The 25,138-nt window shown below is 39.7% G+C and overlaps 1 protein-coding gene across 15 annotated transcripts in view; it reads right to left on the reverse strand.

The window, feature by feature from the left end:
• Positions 1-25,138, reverse strand: part of ubr4 (ubiquitin protein ligase E3 component n-recognin 4) — a 45,233-nt gene that overhangs the window by 12,317 nt on the left and 7,778 nt on the right. The window contains exons 14-70 of one of the 15 annotated variants that reach the window (XM_075476395.1): positions 25,008-25,125; positions 24,437-24,475; positions 22,316-22,503; positions 22,007-22,163; positions 21,825-21,910; positions 21,511-21,680; positions 20,949-21,228; positions 20,459-20,591; positions 20,234-20,313; positions 19,985-20,113; positions 19,304-19,486; positions 19,074-19,196; positions 18,745-18,974; positions 18,502-18,620; positions 18,289-18,386; positions 17,878-18,035; positions 17,568-17,774; positions 17,230-17,331; positions 17,001-17,101; positions 16,164-16,551; positions 16,006-16,069; positions 15,612-15,803; positions 14,838-14,908; positions 13,675-13,867; positions 12,643-12,876; positions 12,334-12,504; positions 12,036-12,218; positions 11,563-11,721; positions 11,180-11,332; positions 10,755-10,982; positions 10,371-10,528; positions 10,069-10,243; positions 9,672-9,888; positions 9,121-9,284; positions 8,580-8,796; positions 8,127-8,343; positions 7,493-7,525; positions 7,161-7,224; positions 6,899-7,033; positions 6,238-6,412; positions 5,902-6,036; positions 5,600-5,721; positions 5,300-5,411; positions 4,986-5,116; positions 4,509-4,686; positions 4,207-4,311; positions 3,691-3,846; positions 3,109-3,277; positions 2,655-2,859; positions 2,465-2,575; positions 2,074-2,283; positions 1,836-1,985; positions 1,511-1,738; positions 1,179-1,257; positions 838-1,080; positions 509-677; positions 222-366 (exon numbers count right to left, since the gene is read on the reverse strand). In XM_075476395.1, coding sequence (XP_075332510.1) covers positions 222-366; positions 509-677; positions 838-1,080; positions 1,179-1,257; positions 1,511-1,738; positions 1,836-1,985; positions 2,074-2,283; positions 2,465-2,575; positions 2,655-2,859; positions 3,109-3,277; positions 3,691-3,846; positions 4,207-4,311; positions 4,509-4,686; positions 4,986-5,116; positions 5,300-5,411; positions 5,600-5,721; positions 5,902-6,036; positions 6,238-6,412; positions 6,899-7,033; positions 7,161-7,224; positions 7,493-7,525; positions 8,127-8,343; positions 8,580-8,796; positions 9,121-9,284; positions 9,672-9,888; positions 10,069-10,243; positions 10,371-10,528; positions 10,755-10,982; positions 11,180-11,332; positions 11,563-11,721; positions 12,036-12,218; positions 12,334-12,504; positions 12,643-12,876; positions 13,675-13,867; positions 14,838-14,908; positions 15,612-15,803; positions 16,006-16,069; positions 16,164-16,551; positions 17,001-17,101; positions 17,230-17,331; positions 17,568-17,774; positions 17,878-18,035; positions 18,289-18,386; positions 18,502-18,620; positions 18,745-18,974; positions 19,074-19,196; positions 19,304-19,486; positions 19,985-20,113; positions 20,234-20,313; positions 20,459-20,591; positions 20,949-21,228; positions 21,511-21,680; positions 21,825-21,910; positions 22,007-22,163; positions 22,316-22,503; positions 24,437-24,475; positions 25,008-25,125 — 8,940 coding nt within the window. Of the gene's footprint in view, positions 1-221; positions 367-508; positions 678-837; positions 1,081-1,178; positions 1,258-1,510; positions 1,739-1,835; positions 1,986-2,073; positions 2,284-2,464; positions 2,576-2,654; positions 2,860-3,108; positions 3,278-3,690; positions 3,847-4,206; positions 4,312-4,508; positions 4,687-4,985; positions 5,117-5,299; positions 5,412-5,599; positions 5,722-5,901; positions 6,037-6,237; positions 6,413-6,898; positions 7,034-7,160; positions 7,225-7,492; positions 7,526-8,126; positions 8,344-8,579; positions 8,797-9,120; positions 9,285-9,671; positions 9,889-10,068; positions 10,244-10,370; positions 10,529-10,754; positions 10,983-11,179; positions 11,333-11,562; positions 11,722-12,035; positions 12,219-12,333; positions 12,505-12,642; positions 12,877-13,674; positions 13,868-14,837; positions 14,909-15,611; positions 15,804-16,005; positions 16,070-16,163; positions 16,552-17,000; positions 17,102-17,229; positions 17,332-17,567; positions 17,775-17,877; positions 18,036-18,288; positions 18,387-18,501; positions 18,621-18,744; positions 18,975-19,073; positions 19,197-19,303; positions 19,487-19,984; positions 20,114-20,233; positions 20,314-20,458; positions 20,592-20,948; positions 21,229-21,510; positions 21,681-21,824; positions 21,911-22,006; positions 22,164-22,315; positions 22,504-24,436; positions 24,479-25,007; positions 25,126-25,138 lie in introns of all 15 variants that reach the window. The other 14 variants (XM_075476405.1, XM_075476400.1, XM_075476398.1 and 11 more) reach the window with 14 other exon arrangements.

Genomic DNA, 25,138 nt, shown 5'->3' on the forward strand with positions numbered 1-25,138 from the left:
GGGGAACACAAAATTAAACTCTGTATCAATATCAGTGACTGCTATGATCTGAGATAAAAATGTTTTGGAAATCTGGTTAGAAACCTTAATTAATACTGTGTAGATCCAGATTGACATTTTATTCATTTACTTATCAAAAAAGGTATTTTCAAACATTCTTGTGTTTTCAAAAGAGCCCAAATAAATCACACAACCACAGAAGAATTTCAAATAAATCAAACCTTTTTCTCTGTTTGAGGGGTTTTGAGTGAGAAGTATCCTAGTAGGTCAACAAACTGAGCAGCTTTGCGGCCATATGCAGGAAGTTCTGGCCAGATGGCCCAAGTCAGTTCAAGCAGCAGTTCCTGCTGAGATTTGCTGGAGTTCCTGTAGAAGCACTCACATTAACTAACAGTACAGGCTATGATTTCTCCATTTAATCATGCTTTTAAGTTTTCCCACAAAAAAAAAGTGACGTAACAATTGTCAGGAACTAAACCTAACCGTATATAAAGTATGTATACAGTACCTGTAGATATGTAGTGCCAAGCAGTGGGCTTGCCAGCGCACAGCAGATGAGTTTGACTCAAGCAGGAAACAGCGCAAGAACTGGATGAGTGTCTCCTTGTCTGCAAACTTGTTAAGCTGACTGACCAGAGCCATACAAAGCTGATCCTCCTGGCTGCTGATACCATCTCCTGTGATCAGTCCACACAGATAAAAACCAGTAAAGACACAACAGTCTAAAATCTATTTTGATACCAAAATATTTTGTTTAGGTTCAGAGGGGTGGGGCCTATGTGCTTTGAACAAGCTGAATAAGTAAGAAGTATGGGAGAGCATTTTTCATCATCTCACCCTCTTTGTCTTTCTCTTTGTCTTCTTTTTTGCTTTTTTTACTGGAGGATTTGTTCTGAGAGGACTGAGAGGCTCCCGTCTGTCCAGCACTACCAGAACCTCCTCCAGAAAACGATGAGGAGGTCGAGGAGGAACTAGCTAGCACCTTGCTGCCACACAAGGCACAAGAGAGGAGTTGAAGCAGAACTGGAGAAACACCCTCGTCAACTAGGAAGCTGACCTGGAGCAGGAAGTACAACACGGCTGGACACAGAAGAGCAAAAAAAAAGGACAAAAGCAATGTTAACAATAGCGGCTTTGAATGTCTGTTTACACTTAAATAGTGCTTTGAAACAACTTACAGTCATCTTTCATGCAGAATTTCTGCCAGTTGATTGTCCTCTGAGTGGCAATTTCAGCACATGCTTTCAGGTGTTCCATCTGCAACAAGAAAAGCAATTTACTCCTCAGTACAAGACAAAGCTCAGCCAGTCCTTACGCCAGAGGAGGTTAGTATTTAAGACCATCAAGCAGGGCAAGAAAAGAAAAAGAAAACAAGTAAATTAACTGGGTATTTTGAAAAAAAAAAACGAAAAAAAAAACAAAACATAAACCTGACTAAATTAAATCTTTCTGTACATTGTATGTTACTAAGATCATATGTCATCGTTTATTCTGTTCAAAAGACACTCACCAGACTGATGAGTGTGTCGTACTGTAGCGCTGAACCAGATGTGGCGGTGACCACACCAGCTCGGAGGAAGATGCCCTGCTCCTCCAGGAGCTTCTTGATGCTGCGGACATGCGAGTCAAGAGTGTGCAGATCTCGCAGCTGACGATATTTCTCCTTTGACCCGCAGATAAACAGCAACAGCTTTCTGACTTGTCTCCTGACAAACGGCGTCTGTTGGATCATCAGATACTGAGAAAACAAAGGATTGATGATTGTGTTTGTCTTTATTGAAGACAGACTTTGAGTAGAGAAATATAACATCTAACAAATATACCCAGTAACTTACTTCAGACAAATAATAGAACCAAGAATGGTCAAATACTGGTGGTGGGATGCGAGGGTTTGTGTCAGCAATCTTCTTTATCTGATATGGCAGCCGGAGCACCATTTCAGTCAACAGCTGGGAGTAGGCCTCAAAGACATCAGCAGCATGTCCCTGATAGTAGAAAAACAGTAAGAACTCATCAAAATTCCTTGGAAAAAATATACATATTTCAAGTTTAAAGATCGTTGTTTCCCGTTACCTTGACATATTGGCGCAGGAAGAAAGGGCTCATGTCTGGGGGAGAGGAGGCTGTGTGAGTCCGGAGAAGCTGGCTGGTGGTCACAGGTTCCTCTTCACCCTGTTGACTCTTCCAGAACTCCAAGAGTGACTTGAGGACGTGGAGACAGTAGTCGATGGCACCTTGGCTGAGCAAGGCAGTCGCAGTCGCATTGGAAATCAGAGATGAGGACTACAAGACAAAAAAGTGGGAGAGCAGCAGCTGTCAAATTACATGATGTACACCAGACTATCATCTTCCGTCGTACACAGGAAACTGCGTTTAATATGTTGATCAAATTGAATACTTCCTTTACGACATTACATTTAGAAACAACACTGCATTATTATCAAAAATCAAAAAAAGACAATACCTCGGAAGATTTTGAGCCAGATTTGGTACGAGACATGAAGACGCTAAGCAGCCTCATGATGACCAGGTGAACTTCATTTATGGAGCTTCGCTCATTCTTTTTGGACACATCCTGCGGAGCAATGGCATGAACTGAGTAAAACATTTTGACATTCCGAGTCATACTCATCTCAAAAGAGATTGGTGGTTACCTTCTTGTGCATGCCAAGCTCAGCAATGAGCAAAGCAAGCAGGTCATCCAGAGCTCCCTTATCCTTTTCATCCTCACCATCGAGGTCAGAGGTCAACATAAGGACAACTTGCATGTAAGGTATGGCTTGAACTCCACCTACATTGTGGAGCTGGGAAAGTTGCTGCAGCAAGCGCTCCAGTAGCATAAGACGAACCATGTGCAACCTATTGACAAACACAAAAGTACAATCATAAAACCTACATCTACAAACTGCATCTACAACTAAACTGATCAGATTTAGTTTAACGAAGAGCTCTTCTAACAACAGCCCAACTACAAGAACATTTTTATTTCTCAATATCTTTTTTTCTTATGGTCATGTTGTATTCATGGAGAGCAGATATTAGGCCCCAATGGGCCCCCCAGGCCATCTTCCTTCTTAACATAAACTCTTCTTCGTTCAGGAGTCTGACCTGTTGCTTGTGTGGATGTCTCCCTCAGTCTCTCCTTCTCCTTCTGAACCTTCACCTTCCTGCTGTGCTGTTGTGGTACTGATGGCACCAGTACTGGAACTCACACTTCCTGGACCAGCAGGGTGGCCCTCCACTGTTGTGTCTCCATATGCACTGCTGCGTCCTGACACTGTAACAAGCCGGCAAAAAAGAAAGAAAAGCAATGCAATTTGGAAACGGTCATATAAACAAATAAAATTAAAAAAACTGACAAATGTTGTTTGTTTGTTTTTTTAAATGACTGTAATCAGGACTTCAATGCACAACTTAAAAAATGATGCGATTATCCTAACCTCAAACTGGGGAAAGGGGAGGAAAGGATTGGTAGTTAATTTATGTGTTGACAGAGATTAGGAAGCTGATCAACCAAAATAGGAACAGCTTAAGGTCTAATTTGCACTGACTGTACAAATAAATATCTATATATTTAATAGACTGGATACAACAGATTTCAGACATGCATATTTATTGATTTTTAAATTTTATTACTATTATTATTATTATTTTTTAATTAGACTGGCCTCTTTTACTAAAATAACCCACCACTGTGCTCCCCTGCTACAGAGTCGATAGCAGAACCTCCACTCTCTGAGCCCACACTGCCTCCATGCTCAGCTGGGGAGGTCCGCAACGTAGAGCCATCAGTAGCAGCTGTGCTGCCCTCATCATCTGATGCCGGGGCTGAAATCATAGCAATAGCTGTAACAGTAAATACACTGCGGTCATCTGGCCAGGATACATGATCTTAGTTTATACTTGTTCACTAACAATAAAAAAAAATTTAAAAAAAGCATCCAGCACAATCAAGAAACTTCAATCTGCCATGATTGCTTGCTCTTTTACAATTGAACAGTGGGATATAAAATTGTAAAGGTTAAGAGTGACTAGTGATAAACTAAAACGATGGAAATACAATTGCTTTGAGGCAAAACCATAAGCTGTACTCTTGATACGTTTATGGTTTCTTCTTCTCAATTTAAAAAAAGTTCAATTTTAGTTTCAACTGTGTACTTATTGATTAAAAAAGAAAATGTAAAAAGTGCATTAAAAAATAAATACCTGATGCTGTGGTGTCTGAAAGGGTGCCAGCATCAAGTGAGGAGGAGCTTGGGGCCTGACCAGACAGACCAAGGCTCTGAAGGCCGAGAGCACTGCTGCTGCTGCCTAAAAATGCCAAAAAGTACATCTAAGCACTGACCCAAAATGATGACCAAAATGAATATTTGACAAGGACGATCCCCTGTGCCACTGTTTGTGTTTTGCGTCACCAACACCCAAACCTCTTTGTAGCTCATAAGAAACAGCTTTGGTTTCATCATGGGAGTCAAGACGTTTCAGTCGCCACAGAATTGATGCCTTACCTTGTTGATCCTGCTGAAGGCTGAGAGCAATGGCCAGCTCAACCATCGTTTCATCGTCAGCATCGGGAGGGATGTCAAGCATAGGGGGGAAACCCTCAGCTCCAGCCAGCAGAGCCTCAAGAGGAGATGGATTTCCATTGTTGACGTTCTCCGCTGTCTCCAGGACCATTGACTCAGACTGGGAAGATAATTAAAATAAGAGTGTTATTCCTCTACCTTCAACATGCATTTTCATTATTAAGTGCTTTATCACTGCTGGTGGCTCTATCGTCAATTTAAAATAAAAAAATAGAAGTAGATCATCAGTCACAAGTTTGGACACAATTCAAATGAGTAATTGCGTCCATGTATTTAACTGATATTGCATATATTTCAGAGGGTTACATGGACACGTTTAAAACACATCAGTGTCCTCTCACGACAATAAAACTGTAATGTCAATTATACGTCATAGACTATTTCTCTTTTTTGCCTCACCACCATCTCAAAGTCGCCATGGTCCACTTCGTTCTGCTCTTGGCTCTCCTGTCGACCTTCTTCCCCTCCAGTAATCACAGATGATTGCATTTTGTCATCTGCATCATCATCATCATCATCATCTTTATCACCTGGTAAAGGACAACAACCACAACTTTTAGAAGACTCGAGATACTATTAGTCATGGGATTCCCAACCATCTGATTGATAACACAGCTGAAAAACAAATACTGTATTATTTCACAAATAAATCTCACGCACATGTAGTTACAATCCAGACACTAAAGCTTCATGTAAACCTTGCGCACACTTACCCATAGGTGTGTTGGAGCGTGGCGGAGATGGGAGAGTCACATGACGGCGCTTGTTTCTTGGTCGCAGCACTCTGATCAGAGCCTGCTTACAAGCAAAGCTCACAGAAGTGTCCTGAATTTCAAATACAGCATAGTTACCTCACGACTCTTTATTTAAAGTAATCCACAGAACAGTGTCGTAATTTTGAAATGACTATCATGTCAAGTTATTTATGTAAAATGTAATTCTAAAAACTGTGGTAGTTTCTTGGATGCCAATTAAGTCAGACCTTTAGTGATAAATGAAGGAATTATACTTACGGGGCACAGTAACATTTGCATGTAGATTTTGGAGGCTACATTGATGTAATCCAGTTCACATGTGCAGTATGCATGGATGATGTCTACCAAGGCATTAACTGTTGCTTCCACATGAGTTAGACCTTAGGTGTTGGGAAGAAAACACACAGACATGCAGTCTTGTTTTCAACTGAGTGTACTAAACAGACTTAAAACTATTGCTGTAAGGCAGTTATATTTAAATGGCACGTTGACTATTACATTACTTATTATTTAAACGGGTGTCATACACAAACATTTTTGGTCTCATGGTTTGCACTTACCAGGCAGGCAAGCAGGAGCAAGAAATGCATTCTTGGGTTTTAAGGCATGGAGCTTCCAGAAGTTATTCATCAGCTGTGCAATGAAGTTACAGCTTTCACCGTCCAATTGTTTTTGCCCATCATCTGTCATCTCTGCTTTAAGAAGAGAAGAACATGAGTAAGTCTGAAACTTTTATGTGACTGAAAGAGTTGTTTTAAACAAAATTTGCTCTAAAGGAACTCATTTAATCTCCCAATCATGAAATTATGATTTTAGAATGTATTTGTACAACAAAATGATACATTCCTGCTCCTTTGTACTGGCAAACATTTACCACCAACAGAGTAGCCTCTTACCAGAGTCATGATGTAATGATTTATTTTCGGTGAAGTGCACCAAGTTGTTGGGTCTCATGATTGCAATGGAGCGGGCGGTGATCACAAGCCTCTGGAAGACATCAGGGTCAAGCTCCCTCCCCTCACGGCTGCAACTATTCAGACACTGCACTGCATTACTCAGCAAGGACTGGTCCTGATAAAAGGAGGGAGATAACAGTGATATCAGTTATTGATATGTAATATAAATAGGATGTGACATTTAACACCGATGAGGAGCTCAGTGCTTAGAATTTAGTTTGTTGTTCGTTTCATTTTGCATGTCAGTGTGATTTCCAAAGAAACCAGTGTGCTTATAAATTTAAATTTATAAGCCAACAAAAAGTGAATTTTTCTCAATATGCAATATAGAAGCAATATTTCCATTCAATTTTTAATCATGTTTGCTTTTTCTTCATACAAGTAAGCAGTACTGCGATTCTTTTGAGGATTCATCAATATTAAGCCTAAATAATAATAATGTAGTCCTACAATTTCCCTGGCAGAGTAAATTCTGCTAAATTCAGAGTAAATTCAATTAAGGCAAACAAAATAGCTGAAGTATTGACAAAGTATGCAAAAGCAGGACCTCACAGAACCTCATGTTATTTGGTCTAGAATAACAGATGTGCTTTCTTTTTACCTTGTGGTTGTGGTAGGCAGTACGGCTGGTGTGCAGGCTAGCAAGAAGTCCCTTTGTCTGCTGCTGCACACCTGCGGGAGTTGGCATGGAAAGGAGTAAAGTGGCCAACTCCAGTGCTGCAGTCTTGTTTTTCTCCTACAGAGTTAAAAAGACAAATGAACAATTCTGTCTCGAGACAAACAGTAGAAAACAAAAACTTTCACTTCAACGTGTCATTTCTTTTTTTTTAAGGCAATGAAGAAATAAAACCTTCTAAATTCACCTTTTCACTGGACGAACCCACTGCAAAGCAGCTTTCCAGAGCTTCAAGGGAGCTCACCACCAACCTGAAACAGAGAGAAAAGATTAATTCTGCTTCTTCAAAAGACCCTGCCATAAAAATAACAAACCCTTACACCCACCCCTAAAAAAAAACAACAAAAAAACATTCTCATTCTGCTGCAGCATGTGCTAGTCTAAAAGCAAAACAACACTGAATGTGAGGAAAAAAAATATGTATTTTTGTTGAATGTTCAGAGTCTCAGGCGAAGACACACATGAGTGGCACACATGCACAAAACCATACAAACAAGCAGAGAAAGGGCAGTTACTAACCGGTCCAATGTTGATAAGGACTCAGTTTCACAACTTTTTATTGTATTTTTGGGAGCAAAAGAAAAAGAACAAAATTAAGTGTGAGGATCACAGAAAGAAACAAGTGAAGTTAAATGATTCAGTTGAACAAAAGAGGCATGCAAGAAAAAAATGATCACAAGAGCCATGCGCTAACACTGTTAAAGAGAACCCAACTGGTCCAACTACAGAACTTATGATGATATGCTAAAAGAGAGCAATGAGTTAAGAAAGAAAAAGAAGGAAATCACAGCTTCATGTGACCAAGACACAGAAAAAAATCTTAAGCAGTTTAGGATCTGTAAAGGAAGTATTTTTGGCTCATCCAGCAACAAGTGTTACTGTTAAATCAGTTGACTTCATCACATTAATACTAAAAAAAAAAAGAAAAGAAAAAGCAAAACTACTTCATACAAATTCAACAAGATACACCAGTAATGCCAACTTACAATGGTCTTGTTAAAATACTATGCCATATTACACTTTACAGTTTTAAAATAAAAAACTAGATGAGAAAATCAATGTTTACGTCAAGGAGAATCAGGAGGGTGGGTAATTCAACTAAAGGAGACTTAGAAGCGTAATAGCTAAAATCAACACAGTAGAAAGCCCATACCTCTCTAGCGCAGTGCCACTTGTTGTGGTTGGGGTGACTATGTCTCCATCAGAGGTGCCATTGCCCTGGTTGAGACTGGGACTGCAGACATTATTAACTGATGCAGAGGAAAAGTCCTCTGGGGGATCCTCAGGCCAGCCAAACTGCTCCTTGGTTTTACCATAGACCTTGATTGAATCAAGCATGGTGACTCCAGCTGGATCGACTGAAGCTCCAACTTTTAAAAACACAAGAAGCATCAAACTAAATCAGAAGATTTATCTAAACCAAGTGAACCTATTGTGACCATATCATAGCAACAGCTCTGATCACTTCAATTCATGCAAATTTCTTAGGCACTTAGAAATTATATGAAATGAGTAAGCCTCGAATAACTTCAATGTGACATTTTTATGATGAATTAAAACAGTAAATGGTGTTAAGATAGAGATCCGTCCAAATTCTGGATCTTACTGAATATGGAGAGCTTCTTGTCAGCCTGCAGAGCCTCTTCTCTGGTGAAGGGGAAGTCAAACCAGCGAGCCCTCGTCAAGTTTATCTGCATGGTCCGGCCAAAGACCTCCACATAAGAAGGAGCCCTCTCAATGGCCTGAGTGCCCACCTGCACCCGCATACCTGTCATCACCATTGAACTGTTGTTGTTCACCACTTCTACAGTGAATCCTCCAGGCTATGACAGAATAACAAGTAAAATGAGAGAAATGGCAGCTTTTGGTTCTGAGTTTCATACATTTTTTCTATTTGTAAAATTATGGAATCATCAACAATAGCATAAATGGCCTAGATATATAAATACATATATATTGGCTCCAAAGCTTTACTTTTAAATGCTGGTTCACTTGTAAATTATTGCTCGTTTAGTTTGAATGCATACAGATAAAATGAGAATTTGCATCTCGGTAGATGTGCAGCAGCAAATTATTACATAGGGGGAAAGAACAGTGGTGTTTTCCACTTTTTCTGAAACAGACCAATCAAATTAAAATGTCTCTACCTTTGTATTGGCCACATACATCCCTGTGGAGTTGAGCCTGTGTTTGATCTGCTGTCCATTGTAGACCTGCAGCAAATCATTACCCCCAAACTCCACTTCTGTCAGTTGCTGGTTGTGTTCAAAGAAGTCCACTGGGAATGTCACCTGACTGGAGGTCCGAGTGGCTTAAAGTAAAATTATTACATTGAAATTCAAAAAATGTGGATACAGTTATATTATAAAACATAAGTCTCTCATATTTCTAATAACAACTTCCCAGTTTAAGCTTCTGCTTAGTGTAATGAAGTAGTTGCATTAATAGTGAGGAAAAACTATGTAGCTTTACAGAAATACTAATAGAAACTTTGAATTTAGGTAGATTTAAGATGAGAACTGAAGCCAGACAGAAATATTTGGGTACCTATCAAATGTCAGCAAAGGCTAAATGTGGCACATTTGTAAATAATATGCTAGAATGTTTTTTTGGCGATCCTGCTCGTCTTCAAATAGGTGCATTAACCTTAACTGGGACCTCTCAGTTTTGCATTTTGTGATTAAAAACTGTCATTTACCAGCCAAAAACTCACTTGCAGCAGCAGCTTTGCGCTTGCGTACAGGCTTCATGATACTGATGCCGCAGCTCGGCTGCAAGGAGGGTTGGAGCCAGTATGAGGTGTTGTCCACATTCGCCATGTAGATTCGTAGGCTTCCGTCCTCACAGAGCAGGATCATAGTTGTGCGCTGTTGCTCATTGCTGGCAGTGTGTCGGATAGCTACCATATCTTGAATCTGGAGTAAAGGAAAGACAAAGGTTTTCCAAGTATTCAGTATTCCTAAATGTACTCAAGATCCCTTCCCACGCACATCTTTAAATTCCTTTCCCCACTTCATATAATGCCATCTTCTCTTAGGTTGTCTTTTACACACACATTTAACCTGTCTTATGTCTACAAAGTAAATTACCCTTACCTTTGCTTTAGCTGGCAGAGTTTTAATCTCCTGGATGAGGAAGGTGTCAGGTTTGACCATGATTACCAGTGGTATGCCGGTTGTCTGTTGCACACAGCACACCAGACCTGGATGATTCATGACCTCTGACCACTGGCACAGAGCAGGTGACATCTTACTGCTGCCACCATTGGAGCTAAATAAAGCAGGAGGACAAGAGAGCTTTAATTTTTTTCAGCTTAGCTTCAGCCCTTTACATTTTCTTGACCCTGTTCTGTGCCAGGGAAAGGAAGAAGCCATTTATGGTACGAAAGAAACGTTACCCTTTGATGTTGATAGGGAAGAGCCTCTGCACGTCAGTTGTGCTGCGGCTCACTGTGGCAGCGAAAGACTTTCCCTGGCTGTAGCTGAAGAAAAGCATTTGAAGGACGTGGGAGTAATAAACAGACACGCCACCACCGGCCACCTGCCCGTTGCTGTCCTGCAATTACAAAGAAAGAATGAGGTTTCTTAAACCTAATGAACTGCACAAACACTAAAAAAATAAAAAATAAATAAAAATTACAGCAGAGATGCACTGAAAGAATGCATCAAAATAGACTTCTTAAGTCATCACATCTCTTGATTTTAGGGCGGTCATTTTGCACAAGATCAATGCCATGATTTTGAAGGTGCATTTTTTTCATCCAAACATAAAATCAAGATACCTTCAAGTCCTCGTGGGTTATCTCCAATACATTTGTGACATAGAAAGGGCCATGCTGAGCACTGCTTGATTCATCCATGATCTGAGTGTACATGTAACCTGCCGAGGACATGATTACAATGATGTTTTTCCCCTCCTCGTTGAAAAGGAATGTAGCATCCCGGATCTTGGAACTTGGGAGCAGGAAGTAGTACATGGGACTCAGGGCATCCACTGACAAGTCATAGATCTGTGGGCAAAGGAGACAAGAAATATTACTCCAAGCTGAATTTATCTCTAAAATATAAAAAGATTCATTATCATAGGAAAAGAACCTGCGACTATATTCTCAAATGAACAGAAACTTGAAATCATTTTTACAAATAAGATGTCAATACTCTTACTTAACTGAGTGTAAAGAAGTATTGTCATTCTACCAATATCTACCTTGACAAAGTCAGCGGTGATGATGGCAAGTTCAGTCTGAGAGCCTGGTAACCAGATCGCTTTGATGATGAAGTTGCCTGTTGCCAGTTGTGGGTGTAACACCAGATGGTCTGACACAGAGCCTGTGCTACTGAAAGTTAGTACGTGACAATCCTGCAAAAAAATACAACAAGAACAATCAAAAACAAGATGGATACTTAATTCCGATCACAAAACATATATACAATTATACCTCACATGAGTTATGTTATAGATTCTATTTCTATTATTTAAAACTAACTATTTTCGCAAGTGCAATGAATCTTCAAATTTTCTGTTTTTGAGAGTTTTCCAGTTCCATATGTGAGATAAATCTCAGGTTTAGAAGAGTCTGGTTTTCTGACCTTAAGGCCACACACAGCCAGGTAATCTTCATTGCAAGGGTTGCCTGTGAGACTGAGGACAGTGAAAGGGACTGGAGCAGAGGCCAGACGGGTCAGCGTTAGCTTCCTCTTGCTCGAGTCAGCTTGCTTAAGGAGAGTGGAAAGCTGCAGAACGGTTATCTGTCAGAGAGGAGAGAAAAAAAAAAAAAATTATTATTCACATGTTATGATAACAGTGAAGAAACTGCAAACCAACAAACAAAAAACAGAAAACCATTTTAAACACTAATGTAACTAATAAATGGGACTTTGAAGGAAATTAAGCAAAACTGAACAACAAACTTAAAACAGACATTACTATTTGCAGTTTTAAGAATGAAAAGTAGTAAACAGCCTTTTTTTCCTTCTAGTAATGTTCTACACTACAGCTAAATAGATCTATTGCTAACCTGCACATATCCCAATCTCTGCTCTAGATTACTCTCTCTGCTTACCTTTCCCTTTTCATGACTAACTGCAAGATGCTGGCGGCGGCCATGGGGTGAGGACAGGACACACATAGCAACACGACGCAGGACATGTGCACTGATGAGCTGGCGTATAGTTTGGCCCTGGTCTCCGCTGTAGTTCATCCTCACATTCTCAAAAGCCCCTTCCTGAGACCCAAGTGTGGGCACCTGAGAAAAAGCAAATGTTAACATTGTACTCGTACACATAAATAAAATGAATATAATGCAGATTATCGGAAGGTTTAAATAAATTATCACAGAATGGAGTCATTTTCATCATTACCATCAACTGGTCTGTCATTTCCACATTTTTGTCCTGAGTATGCAGTTCGTTGAGGGCCTGCTGAGCCCGACTGCTGCTGCCTACGGCGGATGCTTGCTGGAAGTTGGTCTGGATCGCTTCCATGAGAAACATGAGCATCTCGAGTATGACTGCAGCAGTGGACGATCCCATCTGCCGGGGAAAGAAAGCCAAAAGCACAGGTTACACAATGTACAGTTCAGTACTTGCAAAATAGACCCTCAAGGTTTAAAGAGAGACCAAACAAGAGACACCAATAGTAATACATCCAGAAAAGATATTTTCTCTAACCACTTGTGCAAGTAACTCCTCCTGGCAGCCCTCAATGCTTTTGCACACGCTGCTCTTCTTAGGTCTGTCCTCATCACCAGATTTGCCATCACAGATGGTGACCTTTCCCTTGTCAGAGGGTGAAGCATTCTGGTGGCGAATAGCACTCTCAGGCATTCGCAGTTCACTCTGGAACGCTGAGGATTCTTTGAGAGTGGAGCTCATTCCACTGCTGGGGCTGCGTTTGACCAGGGCCTGCAGATGATGGGACACACAAAGGACCAGTGAAGACTACAATGAAACATATACAACACCAGTAAATGGTTTGGACAGGACTATAGATTTGTAATGAATGAGTATGTGCATCCAAACTTTGATGTATACTTTACTCTTGTAGCACATTAAATGTCCTCAATAGTTTAATCTAAGAGCATCAACTTTTCTAAAATTACAATAATAATAGTTTGCTTTCACTTTATTAGCTTCTCCACAGAGTCAAAGAATGTTCAAAAGAAACTGTGCTTGATAAAGGCATAGTTTTTCTAAGTTGTCTTCAAAACCAAACATACATCATACATTGAAGGACTACTGAGGTCACTGGACCAATAACTATACTGAAAAAATGACTTCACTGCATACCAATGACTCTTACGTCATTATCCTCTTAAAGTATTGTAAACATCAATTCTTAATGTATCCAATTCCAAAGTGAAAATCATAATGACACAAAAGTGCACAAAACAATCTTAACTCTAACACAGGAAGAAGAAAGCAATGCAATAACAAGAACAAAGGAAAAAATGCTTAAGGCCTTTGGTGATTACCAGACAGAAAGTAAAATGTAGTTGATGGTTTGTTCTTCACATGCACAGTCAAAAATAAACAAATAACTAGGGAAACTGGCCTTTTCAATACACAAAAAAAAATTCTAGCAGGTATTTAAAACATGTTTTCTTTCATTTTCTGGCCATACGTGTGGACTAGCTATAATCCTGATCAAATGAAATGACGGGATGGAAGTCAATGGGGGAATGACTTGCAAGCCAAAGTTACCGCTGTTGTTCTCTTCCCATGATGACCTGAGGTATTCGGTCTCACCTGGCAGCTGCCATCCTCTTTGGCACCGCAGTCACAGAAGAAAGAGCCATATTTTGCATAGGAGATCTCATGGTCTTTGTGACAGACCTTGGCGCACACTGTGCACACACCTACCCCATCCACCATCTTACAGGTGTGACAGTGGTACCTATAAAATAATAAGGAAAAAACAAAGCAACGTAGTGCATCAGTGAACAATGAAAGCGTCATTTTGAAAAGTACGATGGTCTTTTCGTGGGGTCTTTTCCTTGATCTCCTCCATTTCTACTACAGGAACCAGGCATTAAACAGAGTTTGAGTAGAAATATTTTACCCCCCAGAAAAAGACTGGAGGCTGGTATACTTTTTATATTACCCAGGACATTTGTGGGGCTTGCAGCGCTGAACGTACACCTTTTTGTCTTAGTCATCCTGCTTTAATGTCTACCATAACTCGCAAAATCTGGTATCTATAACTTTTTACTGTAGGAACAGCTGTTGGTCTTTGCAAACATAACATTCAAACTTCCACCATTCATGCCTGCCTCAGTCGGCTGCAGAGACCCACCCACAAACCGTGAGCTGCGGTGGTGCATCAAACTTGAATGAGAAGAGGGAACACCAATTATAACCCAAAGGTCCATCTCTGCATATATCACAGTGGTTATGTTCTAATGTACAAATCAAAACACAGAACCTTTTGGAAATGTCTATCATCAACAAATGTTGAAGTAAATGCACTTCCTGGTTTCACTGCTGTGTGTCTGCACTGAAGGAGCGGTCGCTGATCGTAAGAACTAAACAGTGACTCAATAAAATGTTACTCAGATTATTTTCACATAGCTTACATTCTAAGACAGAAGTTAAAATTCCCCAAACCCTTTATCATAGTTAAACTTCATTTTGAGAACTGTTCCTCGACAAATTAAGACTCATGCCATTTCAAACAAAGTTCATGAACTGAACACATATACATAGCTTAAGAATGTATCTTCTTCTTTATTCTAACTTTATAAAAAGCTTTTGTGTGTGATAACTTACTTTTTAGGTGTTAGGGGAATTCTGATTTGTACCAAAAAACCTCTGGTATCACTCAAAATTAAAACTAAAATCATTAGGGGGGTAAAAGCTCATCTTACCAGTGCTGGTTCATGAACTCCTTCTGAGTAATGGTAAAAGTGCAGAGTTTGTTGCAAAGGGAGTCTTCGTCCTGTAAAACAAAAGAAAGTATTTTAACAACCTGATTTTTTTGAGTAAAGAAACTGATGAAGGCAAAAAAAGTAAACTTATGACAAGGCTAGCCAGCATTACGAAACAGAAATTAAGCCATGATGTCCCTGATGATAAAAACTTTTTTTTAAAAAACTAAAAAAAAATTAAATTTTATAAATTTAATCAATTAAATTGTTGTTTATTTCCTTTTTATTCTACCGACCACTGTTATAAACCAAAAAAAGAAACCACAAACAGAATTCTTGGTATTTGGATCACAGAAATGTCCTCTATTTAAAGAATGAGAATGTAGCTAAAATCAATTATGTATCATTTCTGCTCTACTAGGCAGTAGTTTGACCTAAACCAGAAGATAAAAGCGTATGCACCTGAACCTAAATCAATCTGAAATATGAAAAAGCCTGTACAAAGCTTTCTTTGTTCACCATTGCATGTTATTTGTCAAAGGGTTTAATTTCCTAAAATAATGACCTTTTTATAAAGTTAAGAAATCTAACACAAAAATGCTGTTGTATACAACGTAAAAAACAGGAAAACTTGCAAAGTCGTTTTGTGGCAGTGGTATTCACAAGACCATGCACTTATAAAGAATTTTACATTTAGGTCTGTAACCTATATGGATGCACTTAGAAAACATGGTCCTATCTGAGAAAGACAGAAATTGAAGGATAAAATCTTACAGAGTCCTCTGCCTGGGAATCATCCTCCTCAACTGCAAGCTCTTCAACCCAGTCTGAGTCAACCTCCATTGCCTTCTCATCGCCCTCCATGAGCGGCGCTGATGTACCCTGGCCACTGGTTTGCCTCAAAGCATTCATCACATCAGCCAGATAGGAGATGATGTGGCACGAGCATTCAAGCATGCTGGCATGCTGATAATAAAAAATAAGTACATATATTAATGGCCTGACGGTTACTGTAATAATTCATCCAAGTCCATTTGAAACCAGAGAGGAAACACAGGGTTAGCCACGGTTTACAATATAATTAACACTGACGTCAAAGCAACTCACTGAAGTAAACTAGTGTTACATACTTAGATAGTAAAGAGAAAAAACAACAACAACCCTTTACCTTTCCATGGGACAAGTTTGTGCTGACTTTCTCCACAACATTCTTCTGTGTTAAATACTTTTTACTGCAGAAAAAGGAGATTAATTTGAAATCAAATTCCACGAAAAAAATCTGAAAAGTAATTCTTCTGATAATACTGAATGAAACTGATCTCTTACCATCTGGTCAGCCAGTCAATAGCTGCCCTGTGAAGTTGCAGATGACCAGCCCCCTGTCCAGCACTAGCGAGAGTTGCCATGATGACCATAAGCTCAGGAAAGCCCGTTCCATCACCAGTGGCCAGCATGTCTGTTGCCATGGGAATAAGTGTACTGAGGAGGACGGTGCACACTCCTTCGCCCACCTGACTATTGTCGCGCACAATATGAGTGGTGAGCACCTGCAGAAGCTGTCGATTTTCTTGCACTATTTCCAGTTGATCTGAGTCCTTTGGTGGGGTAGCTGTCATACGTGTCAGCCACGACTGCAGGCGGGAGGGCTCCACACAGGCCAGCTGGGCCAAAGAGCCACACAGGCATAACAGGCTTGGGTTTGGACTCTTCTCCGCTGGGGGGTGAGATGAGTTTGTGAGATGTAACTTACAGAATTATTCATTGTATGTAGGTTACAACTTTCAGACTGACATTTCTGAATGCGTCAGTGTCATGTTAGGCATAACTGGGTTATTCATGGCTTCTAATCAGCTGTTCTGAGAAATCTAACAGATTGTGTTACTGAATTATTGACAGCACTGTCCAATCAGCCATTTTTCCCATGTCTGAGCCAAAAGAATGAGAAACGTCTCAATAGAGTTGCAGCTTAAGTTTCTGCTTTCTGTGTCTGATTATATAGCAATGTTTTTAAATCCCATCTACAGCCATTTTGTGTAACAGACAAACTTTTTTTAAACTCTTCTGCATGTTAGAGAGGCTTTTTTTTTTTTTATGAACACTGGTGATCATAGAGACACTGTCTGTAGCTTCATCGTTTGAAATCAACTTTAACAGTAGACTTACTGAGCTGGAAAAGCTTGGTGAAGAATTTTAGCACCCGGTTACAGAACTTGGCAGACAGGCTTTCGTTGGCGGTTGCCATCATAATCTGGACAAGCTCACCACTAGAAAAGAAGAAAAAATAAATTAAAAAAGTGAGATGGAAGTAAAAATGTGGAATAATCATAGGTGTGTTATTATTATTAATTATTATGTATTATTATTATTATTATTATTATTATTATTATAACACCTGAATGAAAAGAATTCCTCCATTGCCTTTCGGACTTGACTGCTCTCAAGCTGCTTTTCAAGGTACTGAAGGCATTCCTCGAGAACCGACTCATCCAAACCACTAAAACATGAGATGAGACAGTATTTTAAAATCATCCAGCACAACCTAATCATAAACACACAGGCTAGATAATAAAAACAATGTGTCAACAAAAAGACTTTGAGCTGCACAGGGGAAGGATTATCTGTGAATTTGGCAAAACAATTACAAATTTCACAATACGAACTGTGTTGATTCAATGGTACCAAACTGTTCTGTGTGGGTTCAGTGAATGAATCACATCCCACACGGCATACCTGCTGGGGTCTGAGTGATTGGCAATGATGTTGTAACATCCTGTCACCAAACGCTCATAGATGCGCGCCAGAAAGGCGTCGGACTCTGATGGGCCAAGGATGCGCTCCAGCGAGGTGCTGCTGATCTCCGCTACGCTCTCTGTGCTGCTCTCCAGGATGAGGGGCAGCAGAGTCCTCACGATCTGTGTGGGATTCAACTCCTCTGTACTGAAGAGACAAACATGCAGCAGAATTAACCAACAGGTTTTTCATGAATAAGATTATACCATAACGCTGTTGGACTGATGAACAGAGATAAACTACCACTTACACAATGAGGTCGCCAGAGAGGCGAACCAAGGACAGAAGGATGTGCTTAAGAGAAGAGGCCAGAGGCAAGGACTGACAACTCAATGTGCCCAGATGAGCCGCTTGGATGGCACTGATGTAGCTCTCTGATGGAATGGTATCATTGGCAAACGCATTTCGCTGGAAAAGAAAACACTATTAGTCTTAAAGTTGGTACAAATATTTGTTTTCACTGACATCAGTAGCTTGAACAAAAATGTGTATAAACCAAGTCTTCATATTGTAGTTTTGCTTGTAATTACACTATTTTCTTAAAATAAATATTCATTTATATTCATGAATATTTTCAACAAGTGCCAGAATTCCCAATTAACAAACCTAATGAAAAAAAAAATAGACAAAGAGCGTTGCAGCAACAACTTAAATCACGTACCCATGAGCCAATGTTGGGGAATTCGTTGGTGTTGACGCTGTTCCAAGTCTCACATACCGTCTGCACAGCTGTTGGCAAGTTCTGCATTATACTTTGACCTGTGAAGATTGAAATGAAAGTGTAATTTAAAAAAAACAAAAAAAACGATTTCTAGAAAAGTTTCCAAAGCAAATGTACAACTAAACATGATGATTGAGGCATTCTTTAACAAACCGAGCGTGTTGGCCTTGCATCGGGTGGAGCCAATAGACAGAACTGCAGCATAACCCTGGAGCTTAGCATCTGTCAGCTTGTTTCCCCCTTCCTCTGGGATGTTCATTAGCAGGTAAGATCTGATCAAGACAAGTTTGGCTTGAGGATTACATCAGACTAAATTATTTTAAACAGATGGAGGATGAAGGATTTCATCTGCCAGCTCATTTGTAAAATGGCATTTTAAACATGCCCCTTACTCACCTTGTGAAGGCCGTATAAATGTCAGTGAGCTGTAGAGTGGCAGGCAGCAAGTTTTTCGCGATATCAGAGGACTTGTGGGAGTCTGCCTCAATCGCAACCTTGGACAAATGCTCATCTAAGGAAACTTGTATTTTAGAGATGACGGCATCCAAGGTATAGATGGCTTGTAGAGATGGCAACTGATGAAGGGGAAGGATGACTTTTGGGTCTACACTTGAGAAGGTGGAAATCTGCAACAGAAGAAGGTTGTCCAAGAGTAACAGTTGAGTAAAAATTGACACAGCAACAATAGCTACACATATCACTGAAGGCTATGTTGCAATTGTTACCTGTCTGGCAATGTACTCTTCTGCTAGATCTACATCATATTTAACAGTGCTGCACCTAGCAGCTGTCATCTCAACGAGAGAGGCTGCTTGGTCCGCTTTCAATCCCTGCTTCACCAGGTGTTCCTGTCAAGATGGCACATAGTCATACATAAAAATAAACCACATAATGTTAAAGACATAACCTATCATGTTAATAAAGTCTTCTGTGGTACTTTCAAACTTCAACACACCTTGATCCAATTCACGTATGTCGACACGCGCAGACGTGAGGTCCATCGCAGTGTATGCAGGATGTCACTTTCACTGGGGTCACTGCACCCAGTCTTTAGCTGTTCCATGAAGGCTTTTGAGGGTGGTAAAACACCCAAGATTCTCCATAGTACCAGAAAGAAGTACTGAAGGGAGCAGGCCTCCTGTGTGTTGATCAAACAAACAGTTTAATAAAATGGTACCAAACGGTGGTCAAAACTTTATTTCGACAATCCTACTGGCTAAATAAGACGTCTTGCTGTCAACCAATGTCCACATCATCACAAAATAGCCTAACCATCATGACATCATAAACAGTAATCAAACAGATTATGTGTCGTTATCAGATGGGAGACATTTAATATTATTAAGTCATAGCTTTCATCTATCATCACCAGCACTGAGACAGTGACAAGTGAGACAGAGGTAGGGATTTGCACTGTCCCCATTCAAACATTAAAGAAACCAAACTAACGAAACCGAACATTATCATCATTATGAAATGTCTTTTCACTTTTCTTTCTGCAAACATTCTAATTGAACCACAAATAAAAGATAAATAAAAGCCGCAGTGAGCATGTAACACTGCAGAGGACACCTGCTTCATGGGTTTGCTTATCCTTTTCAAGCAGCTCAGTTTGTTCAGTGGGTTGTGTTCTTACCACAGGAGTGATGGCTTTGTTCTCTTGTCTTCTTGCAGTGTCAAACTGTGAACCCGCTGTTACGAGTGAGATGAGCCATGCGTACAGTTCATCATATTTAACAGCCCCATTGAACAGCTTTGGAAAAACCTGCAATAAATAAACAAAAGAATACGTAGATAAATACGTAGAACAAAATAAATAACAGCAAGGCACAGCCATATCATCATTAAACTATATGATATGAACAAAAGATTATCCAACTCTCACCTTGCCGTCTAGTCTGCTGATATCATCTTCAGACGCCTCAGGAGACAGCACACAGTAGAATTTGGGTTGAACATTTGAATCTAAACAAAAAAAAAAAAAGGAGGTGGGAATTGAAATTGAAAATGAAAAAAAGATTATTATTTTTCATCAGAAAAAAAAAACCAAAAACAACTACACATCCTATTCACAGATGAGAAAAAAAAAATACGGTTTCATTTGATTTACCTGTTGCACAGTGTTTAGCCCAGTTCTCCTCCACCTCTTTAAATCCATAGTAAAGTGGGAGACAGCCGCGTTTGCCACCTTCCTGAACAGAACTTGGCCCGGTGGATGGTGGGGTGAGGAGGTTGTACTGCACCTATAGTCATATTATTAGACATGATAATAATGATGACTTGTGTAAATGAATGTAATGCTGCCTCATATATAGCCATGACTGAGAAATAATCTGTTATATTATCAAGAAGATACTTAGACAAAAAAAATCATTCAGGACCTGACACTGTGAATAACTACACTCAAATTACCCTTATGTTTTAAACAGGATGGAGCTTTGAGTTGCTCTCATTTTGTCAGTTCTCAAATTGATGTGCTTGCTACATGATATTTTAATCTACAGAAAAAAGACTGAATAAAAAGACTGAAATAAACAGGAGGGGTTAAGTGAAATTTATCAATACGACAACAAAAGAACCGTTTCAAAATAAATATTGACCTGTTCAAAGAGGTATAAGGGAGCCTTGGAGTAGTGGCGCAGCAAGTAGTCAAAAACCAGCAACAAGCGAGCCAAGTTGAGGGGTATGGCCTTCAGCTGGGAGTCTCTGCTTTGTGCCACTTCAGAAATAGCCTGAGTGACCATGGTGAGGACTGCTCGACGGCCACGTTCTGACAGATTGTGGAAAAGGAGCAACAGCAGCTGGAGGTGTTCCACATTCAGGTCGTCCTCTGCATGAATGGAACCCTGAATGGTGTGTTGTTTCAAGGTCCCTAAAAATCTGAGAGCAGGACAGTAAAAATTGCAGAAATTTTGTATAAAAAACAAAAACAAAACAGAGAAATGTGTGGATTTGTAGACTGGAATACAATCAGATGTGATTTTGCAAACTATAGCTCACTTGTTCAATGTAAATTCAATATCCATTTTACGACAATATTCAAACCGTCATTGTTTTCCACTATAATGTACAATTAAAAGTCTTAAGTAGTTCCCTTCAACAGTTCTAACAGACAGCTTAGGTTGGTTACACCACAGAGAAATCCTCCCACAACCGTCATACCTTTCCCAGACTTTCATACACTCTGGCACATCTGGTTCTCCCTGCACAGTGGCTTTGTGCTGCCATATGAGGAGAAGTCTAGAGAGGACTGACAACGACTGAGGGTGAATGTACAGAGGCCAGGGACCCTCAGAAAAGGGAGCGACCCCTAGCTGCTGAAGAAGGGTGTTCTGGGGATGACAAGAGATACAAAAAAGGACAGGCTTTGGATACCAATCTGTTGAATTCGATTATAAGTTTATGGCAGCTACTGGTCTAAATCCTCCGTCTGTGTGAACAACAAACTGGCATAACAAAAACAAACATCCCCTTACCTGCAAGGCCGGAGATGGAAGATCTGAGGTTACCAATGTGTGGTTGAAGTGGTACAGGGCTAAGGAAAACACTTCATCTGAGGAACCTGAAAGACAAAAATGAATAATACTTTTAATTACTGTGGTCTGTGAACTATAAAAAAAAAAAAAAGGGAAATCATCTTTATTATGGTAATGCATACCTTTGACATCTTTGTCCACATCTTTGATGATGCCTGCTAGTGTAGCCATGTGTTGCTCTGTAAGAGACACGCTCAGGTAGTTGCGGATGAAGTTGTTCCTGGACTTCAGCATCGACATGGTGATGAAGTTCAAAATGCTCGAGGCCAAACTGAGGAACTAACAAAACAAACGGTCAGTGGACTGTTACAAGACAAGACTTTAAGAAGCTGTTGGAGACTTTGCGATATAATAATAATAATAATGAATTAGCAGTTTACCGTGTCTGTGTAATATGTGTTGTCCAATACACCATAAAAATGAGTATTTACCAGTTCTGGATCCTTTCGGCCCGCTAAGATGTTGCCATTCTCACTTGGATTCTGTTTGCTAGGGCTCTTGAGTCTGGGCGAGGTCTCGAGGGGTGGGGGTGGTGGAGGAGGTGGCGGGGCCACTTTATCTTTGGTTGGAGAAATAGTCTCTTCAAACCACAGTCCCAAGATGGGTTCACTGTCATCATCTGCCAAGAAGGTAAGATATTTTAGATTATAGATTTCCTAGAATGGAAGTGAGAAATCTTTAAAAACTTATGAGGTATTTGTGGAGTTGCAGTGGCGTCAATAATACACAAAAAGCTTCACACTGGTTCATGACACCTACAACACAGTGCAGGCAGTGGAAAAGAGTCATGGACAGCAGTAAATAGTGAACAAACGCTTAGTTCTTGTTAACAACCAAAGAATTAAGAATGAGGCAGAATTTGAACATTTTCTCAAATACATGCACTATTCATTTCTCTCATTGAGGTTAAGATAAAGCTTATTTAATGTATTTATCCTGATCCACATTACAAAACAGGATGTAAAATGCTGAAAAAACAAAGCTAATGCTATTGTGTTTCTCTGTCAACATAGTTGCTGGAAGAAAATGCTCCAAAACCACAAAATAATCTGACACTCTGTTATAACAACAGATTTGTAGAACTTCATAGCTGCCTTTGAGTGTGCACATTCCTATACATGCTTTTGTGAAACAGGCAACAACGACACAAACAATGCTAGGACCAGATTCACACATCTCAACCAAACTCAACATGAGTCAGTATGATTCCACGGCAGAAGGCATCATCTTCTACTCTATGTGTCAGGAATTAGATTTGTATGCACAGGCAACATGCATCGGAAACAACAAGCGCTCTCTTTGGTTACTTAATTTGATCTGAACAACTGTTAAAGAAAAAACAATTCTTCTACCTCATGAATTATTACTTTTTTCACATTCACTAATAAAAAAATGTTTTGTTTTTTTTAAAAAGCAGCAAATATCCAATTAACACAACTGAAATACTTAAACAAAAACAAGAAATTAATTCAATTATTAGGGCCGAGGGTTTTTTTTTTTTTTTTTTTTTCACCCACACTGCATCCCTTAGTTGCCCGGCCAAGACATACTTCAACATATAATACAGTTACCTACACACACGGTGCTTGCTAAGGGCAATGCAGACGTGTGACCAGATGTGACCAGTCTCCATTCAGGTTCAGATTAGGTAGGTCAATTTTCCAGCCAAACTCTATGGGTTTTATGATATGTTCCAACACGTGCATTTAAGTTGATCATAAGTACAGAATTAACAGCCCTCTCTTGGACTTCAACCTCCGAATACGAGGAGGCCAGACGAGTGCCTAAATACAATGAAAGGACTCTCCGTGAAACACAGTTACACAGATGTTACCGTCATCTTAGTCGCATTTTAGTCTTTAGTCAAGGTCCCACCTGTGTCCTTAAGATGACTCACAACACACCAAACACCGATATCAATCCATGTGGGTGATACTGCCCAACTACAGCGAGATCATTTCAAATACAAAAACAAGATGCAACTTTCAAGTTCGAAAAGAATATCACATTAAACTGATATTCACATCTGCATGCAACATACAAAAAAAAAAAAAACTTCAGGTGACAGCAAGACAAAGCATTGTGTGTTTAAGCCCTTTAAGCACAACTTGAAGTTATTTTATTCAACACAGATACCAATATTTTGATGTGGGTTTTACATTATTTTCACATTGAACAGTCACTCTCCCACATAAACAGAAAATACAGAGTGTCAGTTAATCTATATTTCAAGTTTATTGGTCAGCTTTTTTCTTTTTTTAAAAAATATATATATATATATATATATCAAAAGTTTCAATACTAAAAATAACGAGCACCCACATGTCAATATCACTGGTATCATCCTTTGAAACATTAGGAGCCACAGATGAACCTCAGACCGAAAAAAAAAAACTTTTTATAATAGGCGCTGTTCATCTCTGGCTTGATCATTTTGGAGGCTATTAAGATTCAAAGCTCAGAGCCTAAACTGTGTGACATACGTACAAAAATGAATCTGGAACAGTGATGTGAACACCAAATCTTTGACCTGAGGACAGAAAACTGCTGACCTGAGACACAAGCTGCATTTGTCTTCTCCTGTCTTCTCTCTGCTGAAATAGTAAAAACTGTCAACTACACTGTCATTGTGTGATGGAGGGACAAAATAAAAATTACTACATCACTGTGCGAGTATATATGCGTTTAACCTTCGCGCTTCTGCCATTACCTGACTGATTGATCCTAACTGATGCTTCACTGATACACAAAGCAAAGAAACATAACTCTATTTTTAAAAAAACACTGTCACAGAGAGCAGGTAACGTACAACACCTCTGACTCATTAACGGTCAGTTTAATCAACATGTGATAAGGACGTCTCCACTATATCTACAGTTAGCTGACAAGACCTTCCTTTAACATCCCAAAAGGAAATTAACAGTTTTGGTTGACCATTTTGCTGTATTGCAATTATATAAATTGTGAAAGCAAATTCATAGAATTTTATAAGTAATTACCAGCTGCATTTTCTCAAACAAAGTCCTCTGGAAAAGTTTCAAAGTGCGACTGAATGCATGACAATATCACAAAGTATATTGTATCAGAAGGCTTTCCAAAATGAATTCAGAAAGATAGAAGTACCTTGGCTGCTATCCTCCTCTGTGCTACTGAAATCATCCTCATAGTAGGTGTTTGAATCTGTTGACGCACTGGCATCGCTGCTCACTGAGCCCTTCCTCTGGCGCTGGAGAACACAAGCCTGATGGAAGCAG

The sequence above is a fragment of the Odontesthes bonariensis genome, chromosome 10, assembly GCF_027942865.1.
Source record: "Odontesthes bonariensis isolate fOdoBon6 chromosome 10, fOdoBon6.hap1, whole genome shotgun sequence".
NCBI classification, from domain to species: Eukaryota; Metazoa; Chordata; class Actinopteri; order Atheriniformes; family Atherinopsidae; genus Odontesthes; species Odontesthes bonariensis.